General features: G+C 39.7%; 1 protein-coding gene and 1 pseudogene across 1 annotated transcript; both read right to left on the bottom strand.

The window, feature by feature from the left end:
- Nucleotides 1-683: 683 nt before the first annotated feature.
- On the bottom strand, nucleotides 684-1622 carry LOC148836400 (olfactory receptor 2AT4-like). Its single transcript, XM_088914166.1, has one exon. The coding sequence runs from the start codon at nucleotides 1620-1622 to the stop codon at nucleotides 684-686; it is 939 nt and encodes a 312-aa protein (XP_088770292.1).
- An 8821-nt stretch (nucleotides 1623-10443) lies between these two features.
- LOC148836399 (olfactory receptor 10J4-like) lies at nucleotides 10444-11388 on the bottom strand (annotated as a pseudogene).
- Nucleotides 11389-12393: the final 1005 nt, after the last annotated feature.

The following is a 12393-nucleotide window of genomic DNA, read 5'->3' as shown; positions in this document are numbered from 1 at the left end:
TATCATTATCAACTATTGTAAAAGAAACATGGCAGTTTGATTATATTATAAATACTACTTACATAATATATCACAGTTATGTATATAAACACAAAACGATAATCTAGTCAAGTCATAATGATTTTCCTTTATCACCCTGTTTATTGCTACAGTTAAAATCTAGTTATAGATTTGACATTTTGCTGTCCTTTGTCATTCCATTTCAGCAATTTAGTTCCTGATGTTCCCAGCATGATGTTGATTTTAAATATCTTCTGATTTATGGTTTATTACATTTTAGATCCTAAAGCATCCACCTTGAAAGCAATATATTTTCATGTTGTCCTACTGACCTAAAACCTAAAACATAAACTTTTCAGTATGTGAAATTCATCAATGTACACACAGTAAAAGTTTGAAATTCAGAGAATAAGTTATCAAAAGGTATTTATTCACAATAAATAAACAATAAGTGACTAGACATCTCCATTTATACAATAATAATACAATTTTGTTTATACATTTATTAAGAAATTAAAAAGGGAGTGATGTATTTTTTCTTACACTTGGACATGCATTACAAATTTTAAAATTTGGAAATTGTAACACATGGTTGTAAGTGTGACTATTTCTTTCATTATAAATTGAAACTAAAATAATTATGTGGCTTATTGTCTTGCATTTACACTATTCTTTGTATTGTGCTAGAAAGGGGCCTTTAGCCTCAAGTATTTGTGAGCTGCTGCCTTGATTTTTTCATTTCTTAAGCTGTAAATTATGGGGTTGACCAAAGGGGTAAGGCAATAGTACACTGCACCAATGAAGATGCGCCCATCAGGAGGGATGCTCTCCACTCTCAGCCCAATATACACCATGGCAGTGGACACATAGTACAGGAAGACCACAGTCACATGTGAAGAGCACATTGAGAAGGCCTTCTTACGGCTCTCCATAGTTTTCATTTTTATCACTGACCACACAATTTTGTAGTAGGTCCACAGGACAAAGAGGAAAGGAATGTAAATTACAACCATGGCAAGAAACAGAGCAAAGTCCACTTGTGCTATGACATCGCCACAGGCTAATGATATTACAGTGGGGTAGTCACAGACAATGTGCAGGATAAGGTTTGATCCACAGTATGGCAAAGTGCTTGCCAGTACTACAGATGTTAAGGGCACAAGGAAACCCAGCACCCAAACTGAGGCCGTCATTGTAAAACAGACCTTACTGCTCATGATGGTGTTGTAATGTAGAGGTTTCACTATAGCAACATAGCGATCATAAGCCATGACTGCGACAAGGAATACTTCAACAGCTGCAAATGAGATAAAAAAGTACATCTGCGCAAAACAGCTTGAGAAGGATATAGTCCTGTCATGACCAGACAGCACTACTAACAACTTAGGTATAATAGTAACAGTCAATAGAACATCTATGACAGCCAAGTTCCAGAGGAAGAAGTACATGGGTGTGTGGAGCCGGTGATCCAGGCCCACTAACACCACAATGAGTAGATTACCCAAGAAAGTGGCCAGGAAGATGATGAGGAAGACGATGAAGAGAGGAATGTAGTGTTCCTGTAGTACTGGCACTCCCACAATGATGAACTCAGAGTGAAGTGTGACATTCATTCCTCCCATTGGTCAAAGTCTCAGCAGCTCCGGCTAGGAACTGGATGCCAAAGATCAAATATACATGCAGTGGGTAATTAATAGTTTGGAGAAAGAGACAATAAGACATTTTAAAGAATTAGAGGTTATATAGTGATAATAAAATTCAAAATTAAATATAATAGATCCATCTATTTCTAATAACTCGGAAATAACTAGGAAAGTGGAGTTTTTAAGAAATATTACCTTCTACAGTGGATATAAAAAGTTTATACCCCCTTATTGAAATTGCAGGTTTTTGTGATGTAAAGTCAGGAACAGCTGATTTTTATTTGGGGTTAATCAGAATCACTTTCATTGATGGCAGGCAGGTGTATGCTACTTACCTTTGGACATGATTTTGAATGTGATTGGTTAACTCTGAACACAGCTACAGCCCACATTATAAAAGGGTGTGCACATTTACTGTATGCAACCAGGTTGTAGGTTTTTTAACTTCAATTATTTTTCCTAATAATTATCTATTTGTTTTTCTCTTGAATTTTGTTGGTTGCAAGGTCAGATTAAAGATGGAAAAATGTCTGACATGATTTATCTTGATTTCTGCCTTCACATCACAAAAACCTGCAATTTCAATAAGGGTGTATAGACTTTTTATATCCACTGTATACTCATAAAAATACATTGTTTAGGGCATGTTCTTGAAGTACTCAGAGTGTATGTAGAAGTTTAAAAAAAAACTTGTGTAAAGATATTAATATTGAAGCTTTATTTTTTTGCATTATGAGTTTTAAATGATCAAAGTAAAAGGATTAAGATACTTTATTTACTTTTGTGTAATATCAAATTTCACTGTTCAACAAATGTCTAATACATTTTTATAATGCATTGCAAATATTGTCACCCCATTCAATTGGTGTCCAATTTAGAAAAATTGCAAATGGTGTATACATATTTTTTAAAGAACTTATTTGCAATGAACTTGTGAATGCCTAAACAGAATAGTTTTGAATGAAAAAGATCAATTTCAGCAAAATCAGCAATGGTATTTAGCAACCTTATTATTTTACAAAAAATACGTTAAATTAATTTAAAAAGTACCAATCTGTTTTATGAGCAATTTCCCACTTAAGGTCAGATGTTGTCCCCCAACATAGGAGCTTCAGTTATAAAATGAATTCATTTTCCCTAATTGAAAAAGACGTATTAAGAAGGCAGAAGCTAAAACTGAAAAGCTGAATGTTGTCATTGACTACTTTCTTAACCAGAATTTTAAGAAGAAGAATGTTTCTTTTGATTTAGTCTTTTCAAAAACCAGACCATTTGCTAAGAAAGAACAGGTAAATGTTTATTCCATGCTGAAAAGAAGAGACGACACAACGTTTAGGCTGTGGAGCCTTCTTTAGGCTGTCAACTGAAATATTGTGCTTCTTTTCTTTTCAGCATGAAATAAACCTTTACCTGTTCCTTTGCAGCCTACACATGCTGACGTGGCTACCTACTTGAACCATTTGTTAAGAAGATGTCTACATTCAGCTACATCATTAGACTTACAGTACATTTTCCAAATACAATTGTATCTCACATGTTTTTGAAATACATCTTACGTTTATGTTAATGAGTGATCTGGCATAATTCTCATATGCTGATATAAACTGCAACACATTGAGAAACTGTCTAAAATGTCTACAAAATCCTTTGTACAATGTCAAATCCTTGGTACTCTCTGGAACAAACAGAAAATAAGATACATATTGAATCTGTAACATTTGTGTGTACTTCATATAGTTTCATAAATGGAATCTTTCAAACAGATCAATATACAGTATACATAACATTTTCACTATCCCTTTAATGTGAACAGAGCTTGTAAATTTTGTCAGCACCTGGAGAATTTTACACCAAAACAACATCCTATAACCCAATGTCAACTGTTTTGTCCAAACATAAACACAAAAAGATATATTACAAATGTCATTTATATTTTTCAGAATTTTTCACATACCTGGAATGTTAGCTTGTTCTCTCTGCTCTGCCAGCACATCTGCTTGACAAGAAATTCTTAGTCTTATCTCATCTGCTTTTATGGGCAGCTCTTCACATTGACCCCAGAGACTGCAGAGTGTATAGCAGTAGCTGTAGCTCTTATTAATCCAGAGAGACAATTTTTACAATATACAAGATCCTAATTAAGCAATTTAGTCTTTGTAACATGATGCAATTATGAGATTTAAATTGCTTAAGCAACTAATTTGGTGAAACATAGTTGAATGTTTTTAAACTGTTTTTGTAAATGTTTGGAGGAAACACATGACATCTGTAATCAGGAACTTTTGCAGAGTATTAAATAGAAGTTTGTCAAACAGTGTAACAAAACAGGCCATTCAAACAAGTAGAACACAGAGAGATAGTACTTAGGCAATGAAAATTCACATTTTAAGTTGAATTCCTCCATAAATTGGACATAATTAGTAATAATGATACATTAAAATAAACCACTGAAATTTACTAACAACTGTATGATAAAACAAATGTGTGAATTTTCCTTTTAGTCCGAGGACTAAGAGGCAGTTGTCAAACATCTAGCTAGTGTTGACATCTGTATTTCTTGAGAACTTCAAAGCAATTAGTTAAAGCAATCACCTAGTTAACCTTGGTTCATGATTAAGAGTGATCAAGAGTTCAGGAACAGAGAAAAAAGGCATGTAGGCAGAGATAGGGACAGGGAGAGGAAAGGAAGGACACAGGAAGGAAAGAAAGACACAAGGAGCATGTGCCAGGCAAGTGGCACTTACTCAGATCAACTGTAAAGAGCACATACTAGTATTTTTTGTGGTTAGTGAATACATTTTAGAATAGGGAGTTAGGTGACCCATTCACTTTGAGCATCCATATTTATATACAAAGAGATTTAAATGTACATGTAGGAGAACATTAATTGTATTTGATTTAATTGTTAATTGTAAGAGATTTAACTGTACATTATGTACAGTAGGTCATAATCTGTTTAGTTTAGAAGGCAGGCATTTTTCTGGATAATGATAATAATCATCATCATCATCCATATCCTGTGAATATGGAACTCTATCCCTTTTAATGAAGATGTAAGAAAATGGACTTAGCAGGAGGTAATGAAAGTAGCTGAAATTAAGAGTGAGCCATGTGTCACGAATGACCCGCTGAGCAATTGGGAGGATGGACCCTGTGCAGTACCTTAGGTGGTCAGGAGACAGGCAGGTAGCTTCCAGAGCAAACGAGGGCTAGGCGAGAGATGTAGTCAGTGGCAAGTTCTGTGGTTTGTATCATGAAGAGCATCGAGAAGGCTTCTGTTCCAGAAGAGGGCTAGGTGAGAGATGTGGTCAGTGGCAAGTTCCGTGGTTCGTATCGTGAAGAGCAATGAGAAGGCTTCTGATCCAGGAGAGGGCTAGGCAAGAGACCTGGTCAAAGGCAGGTTCCATGGTTCGTATCGTGAAAAGCGAAGAGAGGGTTTAGAAAACTAAGGTGAGGTAGGAGCTCTGAAGAACAACCAATACCAGGCAAAGAGCAGAGGGTTTTGGAGGGTTTATGTATTGTGAGAGGAAGAAGGTCCTCTGATTGATGGAGTGTCGTGGTTGGCTGATTGGCAGGAGCCGTGTTGTTTAGCAGAAGTGCTCGGGGCTGGAGTGTAATTAGCGCCAGTGCACTTCCGTGTGAGAATCTGGTGGGATGAGGGTGTGACAGTACCCCCCCCTTCACGGGTGGCTCCGGACACCCTAGTAGATCTATCTGAGGTGGTACGATGGAAATCGAGGATAAGTGTCTGGTCCAGAAAGTCCTTTTCGGGAACCCAAGATCTCTCCTCTGGTCTGAAACCCTCCCAGTCAACCAGGTATTGCCGTGAACCCTTGTACCAAAGGGAGTCTAGGATCCTGTGGACTGTGTAGGCTGGAAGACCACCGATCAAACGAGCAAACGAGGGGGGGGGGGTTCGAGGTTGGGGTCTAGAAAAGGGGGAATGATAGAAAGGCCACAAGAAGGAGACATGAAATGTGGGTTGAACCCTGAGCGAGGAGGGGAGAGCCAGGCAGTAGGAGACGGGAGTGATTTGGGAGAGGATGTGGAAAAGACCAATGAACCGAGGGCCGAGTTTCTTCGAGGGTTGATGCAGGGGTAGGTTCCTAGTGGACAGCCATTCGAACTGACTCCTCCTAAGTCGGGGAGCCAGACGCCAGTGATGGTTGGTGGCCCCTGTGTGACGTAGGGAGGTCCTTTGGAGAGCAATCTTGGCAGATTTCCAGATGTGATCTATCTCCATACCCCACCGAAGACATGACGTAACCTAGGAAATGGGTCTTAGGGAACATGAAAAGGGCATTTTTCCAGCTTGGCATAAAGATTATTCTCAATGAGACGAGAACGAGAACCTCCAGGACATGGGCTATATGGTCCTGATCATTAGAGGAAAAAATTACAACATTATCTAAGTAGACAAAAAAGATTTGTGGATAAGATCCCTGTAGATATTGTTCATAAAAGCCTGGAAGACAGATGGGGCATTGATGAGCCCAAAGGGCATCACAAGGTACTCATAGTGGCTGTGGATGGTTATAAAAGCAGTCTTCCATTCATCCCCCTTTCTAATCTGAATAAGATTGTAAGCCCCCCTGAGATTCAATTTGGTAAAGATGGAGGCTCCACGTAGAGATTCCAAGGCCGCTGGCATAAGGGGCAGGGGATAGCAGTTCTTAACTGTAATTTTATTAAGGTCTCTATAGTCAATACGAGGGTGTAAGGAGCCATTCTTCTTCTTAACAAAAAAAAAAAACCTGGTGCATGCTGGTGACGTGGAGGGACGAATAAAGCCAGACTGCAGGAATTCCCCGATGTATTCCTCTAAGGTCCAGACTCTACTCTCGAAAGAGGATAGATATGCTCACACCCTCTGGGAGGTAGGGTTCCCGGAAGAAGATCAATCACGCAGTCGTATCCGTGGTGCAGTGGGAGTGACAGAGCCTTTTGTTTACAGAAGGCTGAGTGCAGGTCAAAATATTGAGACGGAATGAGAGACGAGTTGTCCTGCAGAGGTTGGGCTGAAAAAATCCTGATAGGACGGCGGTAGGATGACGACAGGCAGCCAGGACCAAGAAAAGTTGGGGTGATGTTTAACAAGCCAGGCGTAGCCTAGAAGGAGCAGGTGTGATGGAGAATCCAGGATGAGAAATTTGATTTGTTCCACATGGGTGGTGCCAATGGTGAGGGTTAGTGGAACTGTTTGCCGTTCAATCAATCCAGGCGACAGGGGGGAACCATCCAGGGAGTGCACAGAGACGGGAGGAGAAAGGGGCACAATGGGGATGTTCCATTTCCTGGTGAGTGAGGCGTCTAGGAGGTTTTCGGCAGCACCTGAATCAATAAAACCCAAAAGGGAGATCTTAAAAGTATTCCAGGACAGAAATATGGAAAGAAAAGGACCCGAAGGGGCAGGGGAACGAGAGATATTGGTAACTGTGGTGGAGATTGAGCGCGCTGGTCGGTTACTGGGAGGTTTAGTGGGACAGGAGGACAGGAGATGTCCTGGTGAACCGCAGGTTGCGGGTTGCCATGGTGGCTGGGGAGGGGAGCCGGCATCCTCCTAAAGTTGTTCTGTCTTCCTGGCCTGAAGGCGAGCATCTTATTCCACCACCTGGGAGATAATGAGATCCAGTGAGTGGGGGCTAAGGGGAATAAGGACTAGGTGGTCCTTCAGTTCTTTGGAGAGACCCTTACGAAACTGGCATATAAGCACCTCATTGTTCCAGGCAGAGGTCGTGGCCAGAGTTTGAAATTCAATAATATAGTCTTGAAGGGGTCATAGCCCCTGTTGGAGTGAGGACAGGTGGAGATTAGTGAGGTCGGAGCTAGAAAGGTCGAAAGTCATCCAGAGTTGCTCGATAAAAAGGTAAAAATCTGAAAGTTCAGGGGCTCCTCTAGACAATAAAGCCGTGGCCCAATCCAGAGCTCTGGCGTTGAGGAGCGAAATGACGAAGCCAATTGCTTCGCGATTCAAAGGAAAGCGTTCCTGGTGCATCTGGATGCATAAACAGCATTAAGCGATGAAACTCCGGCACTTAGCAGGATTCCCGTCGAACTTGTCCAGAGGGATCAGAGGAAGGGCTGTGGCAAGCGATGAGGCACCTGCTACTGCGGGACGGGCGTTGATGCGGGGGTGGGAGTCGGGGTGGCCTAGAGCCGAGAGACCTGATCCGTGAGGAGCAGGAGGGAGTGATGGAACTGGGTCAAAGCTTGTGAGTGCTGGTTAAGCAGGGAGGATATAGAGTTTAGGTCTGCAGGGTCCATGATTCAGGCCCGGTATTCTGTCATGAATGACCTGCTGAGCAATCGGGAGGATGGATCCTGTGCAGTACCTTAGGTGGTCAGGAGACAGGCAGATAACTTCCAGAGTAAATGAGGGCTAGGCAAGAGATGTGGTCAGTGGCAAATTCCGCAGTTCGTATCGTGAAGAGCAATAAGAAGGCTTCCGATCCAGGAGAGGGCTATGCGAGAGACGTGGTCAAAGGCAGGTTCCGTGGTTCATATTGTGAAAAGCGAAGAGAGGGTTTTGAAAACTAAGGCGAGATAAGAGCTCCAAAGAACAACCAATACCATGCAAAGAGCAGAGGATTTTACAGGGTTTAAGTATTGTGAAAGGAAGAAGGTCCGCTGATTGATGGAGTGTCGTGGTTGGCTGACTGGCAGGAGCGGTGTTGTTTGGCAGAAGTGCTCGGGGATGGAGTGTATTTAGCGCGAGTGCACTTCCGTGTGAGAATCTGGTGGGATGAGGGCGTGACACCATGTAGTGATGCGTAAAAGTTAAACTGCAAGTGAAATGAGTGTACTTAGAAAGGCCAGCTGATGGGTTGTAGCTGAGCTCTGTATCTGGCAGCCCCTGGGAGATGTTTTAGATCTCCCGTTGCAGGTAGGGAAAGACTACTACAGATATACAGTATGGCAAATGTTAGACTCGAAAAGAGAAAGTGAAGTCTGACTGGAAGACAACCCATTCTTGACTTTGATCAGAAATTGACCAGTGAAACATACGTTTGAAATGTCTTTTTGCAGATACAGTTGCTTGGAGAAATTGCAATTACAGTCCAGTATTGCTGTGGCAACAACACAACTAACAAGTCATTATTGAATATTGATTATTTCACAGTATTGTGTTCAGTAACTGTTTCTAGATTGTCATATATACATACAGCATATATTGGTTATATATTGTGCTTATACTGTATATGGAAAAAAAATTCACATGTTATATTATTAAAGACAGAATATAAAACAGACACCAGGATAGAGTCAGATTTTATGTAAATTGCTGGTTAGATGCCACCATCCAACCCAGACTATTGCTGTTCCAGATTTGTTTTGCAAATAATGAGCACTTAGTTTTCAGCAAGAAAACACAGTAACCTGATGTCCATAGCCACTTAATGTCAGAGCGCTAAGATAAGGAGGGTTAGGATAATGCTGACTTTCATTCAGGAGCCACAAAAGTTCCATAGTCAACATGGTGGTTTAAATTTATGGTTTGTTTGAATTCGGAAATGACAAGTGACTAAGTGATGGTTCATGTGCTCCATAACCAAAGTTGTAACTGATAGCTGTTGAACACTTAGGATTAGCAATATGTTTTTCTATGAAAGCATAATTCTTGCTTCAAACCCCACAGTGTCTAAGTGTGTCTCAAAGATAAGACTGGAATCTGTAATGAGTGAATTGAATGACAAAGTGAGGGAACCCTGGTCATTTCTAGATTCCCATATCTGTAGATATGGTCAGTTGATATAGTTCACCAATGATATGAATGAAAATTGAATGTGGAATAAATGAATGATATGAGGCAGACTGTCCTACAGTCTGTGCTCTTGAAGCCACTTAGGAGCTCCAGTGTGCTTCATGTTTTAGAGAAACAACAGCTATAAAGCATTTCATATGATTAAAAAGACATTTTCCTGATTCAATAGCAAGTAGCGAGATAGGTATTCTATGAAACAAATAAAAAAACATGTCTTTAACACATCCCTTGCTGTTTCGCATTATTTAATATGCAGTAGAATTTTAACAAATACACAATGAGTAATTATACTGTATCAGTTTAATCTCCTGTGACTTTTTATAAAAGCACACAATATAATTTATTACTGCATATTGTTGTATATTTGAAAGAAAAAAAAAGATTTTATGATAAATTTGTGGTAAATTACCGTTACTGGTAACTTGTTACTTGTCAACACTGATTATTGCTGTATCAGGTATGTAAATGTTAGAATTATTACTAGGACACTATTAGTTAACATCAGTTTCGAATTGACTAATATCACGATAAACCATGACACAGGGCCCACTTCAACCTCTCATTCAATTTATTTGTGCTTGTTTCTCAGAGATGCTTAATGTCTAATGTTTATTCTCAGCATATTTGATGGATGGTGATTTTGTCTCCTTTTCATGACTAAATACACTGGTATTTAATGTTAGACTTCAATGTTAGTGTCCAAGATGAATTGAATATTTCCACAGTGTTTTACTAAAAACTAATTAATGAGGTTATAAAGATCATGACATTAAAATATGCAGTGGATAATGCATTTTATCACAAAATGCTATAAACAATAGATTAGGAACATTTACATATAATGAATGCAATATTACTTAGGCTGCACAGCAAAATTAACTCTTTTTCATGTTCTCCAGCAAAAAAATATGACTGTTAAAGTTTTAAGCAAGTGATTGTGAGAAACATTTGTAAAATGCTGTCCTGAGATTTTTTTTTTAGATTTATAAATATTTTACTTGCATCTCTTTTACATATTGAACATCGCCATACCTGGAACTATGCCTTGTTGACTTGGCCTGACAGTGCACTTAATTTAAAGAACCTCTAAGCTGCTGTCTTTATTTTTTCATTCCTTAAACTGTAAATGATGGGATTGAGCAAAGGGGTGAGGAAATTGTACACTGCACCAATGAAGATGAGTCCATCAGGACTTATACTCTCCACTCTCAAACCAATATACACCACAGCACCAGAAGCATAGTACAGAAAGACGACAGTGACGTGTGAGGAGCACATTGAGAAGGCCTTCTTGCAACTCTCCACAGTTTTCAGTTTCATCACTGATACTATTATTCTGCAGTATGTCCATAAAACATAGAGAAAGGGGATATAGATTGACATCATGGCCATTAGTAGAGTAAAATTGACTTGAGCTGTAACATCACCACAAGCTAACAACATTACAGTGCGCTAATGATAGACAATGTGCAAAACAAGATTTGATGCACAGAATGGCACAGTGCTTGCCAGTACTACTGACAAAAGAGGTGCAAAAAAGCCTAGCACCCAGACTGTAGATATCATTGTAATACAGGCCTTGGTGTTGATTAAAGTGTTATAATGCATTGGTTTCACTACAGCAACATATCTGTCAAAAGCCATGGCAGCAACAAGGAATCCTTCAGTAGCTGTAAATGAGATCTGTGCAAAGCAGCCTGTGAAGGAGATGGTTTTATCATGACCTAAAAGACCCGCTAGCATATTGGATATGATGGACATCGTCATCAGCATGTCTAAGACTGCCAAGTTCCACAGGAAGTAGTACATTGGCACATGTAGTCGGTGGTCTAGGGAGATTAACACTACAATGAGGAGATTACCCAGGAATGTGGCCAGAAAGAGGATGAGGAAGTTGACGAAGAGTGCAGTGTCCTGTTCTTGTAGAATTGACAGTCCCACAATGATGAACTCGGAGTGCAGAGTGATATTAGGTCTGCTCATGACTCAAGTCAGGGGTACCTTGTAGAAGAGTTCATACGGCAGATTATTATTCATTTGAAACAAGATCTCAAATAATTTTCGGATAGTGTATAATGGAATTATATATTGCATCACATATTGCATCACATCATCAAATCACTTTCAATAACTGCTTATCCAATTCATGGTCACAGTGGCCCAGAGCTTATCCTGGGAAAAACTGGGCACATGGTTATGGTTAGGAAGCTCTGAAAAAGTTCATGCTTGTATGAAGGGAAGGAGTTTTGTCACTAGTAATTTTTTCTCACATAATTTCAGAATGTTTGACTCAGAATACAGGAGCTAAAAGTGAAACGATAGAAGTGCTTAATTAATGCTTTCTATTTGAGGAGTATAGGATTGTTATATTTTCAAACAAACAGAATAAAAGAGGTTAAATAAATATACCATCCCTCTATCTTGAACTTGAACTTGACTTGAACTTGAACTTTACTGCCATATGTAAAAGGTACTGGTACAATGGAATTCTTACTTACAGAAAGTCTCTAGATTGTAAAACAAGTGTAAAAAACAAAACAAAGTGCAAACAGTGCATCAAGACAATATACAAACAAACAGTAGACAATGTGCAAGTAAACATGTAGACAGTTTGAATGTAAACAATACAGACGTGTAAACAATGACTGGAGATGTGCAATAGATAAGAAATCATAAAGAGGTAGATGGTGATGGTGTAGGTGTGGTCCGAGGGGGATGGCTAAATGTATTCGCCAATCTCACTGCTTGTGGATAGAAGCTATTGAAGAATCTAGTGGTAAGTGTCTGTATGCTCTTATATCTCTTGCCTGAGGGCAGTGGGGTGAAGAGCTCATGCCCGGGGTGGTGACTGTCCTCTGTGATGGCCAGAATTCTACCACGGCAGCGGTCCTCATAGAGCTGTTTAATCTCGGTGAGACCGCAGCCGATGATCTTCTGGGCCATGTTGACCATTCTCTGCAGTGCCTTTCTTTCTCGCGAAGAGGTGTT

This window comes from Atractosteus spatula, chromosome 4 (assembly GCF_055471065.1).
Source record: "Atractosteus spatula isolate fAtrSpa1 chromosome 4, fAtrSpa1.hap1, whole genome shotgun sequence".
Classification (NCBI taxonomy): domain Eukaryota; kingdom Metazoa; phylum Chordata; class Actinopteri; order Semionotiformes; family Lepisosteidae; genus Atractosteus; species Atractosteus spatula.
This window is presented reverse-complemented; position numbering and strand designations above follow the sequence as displayed.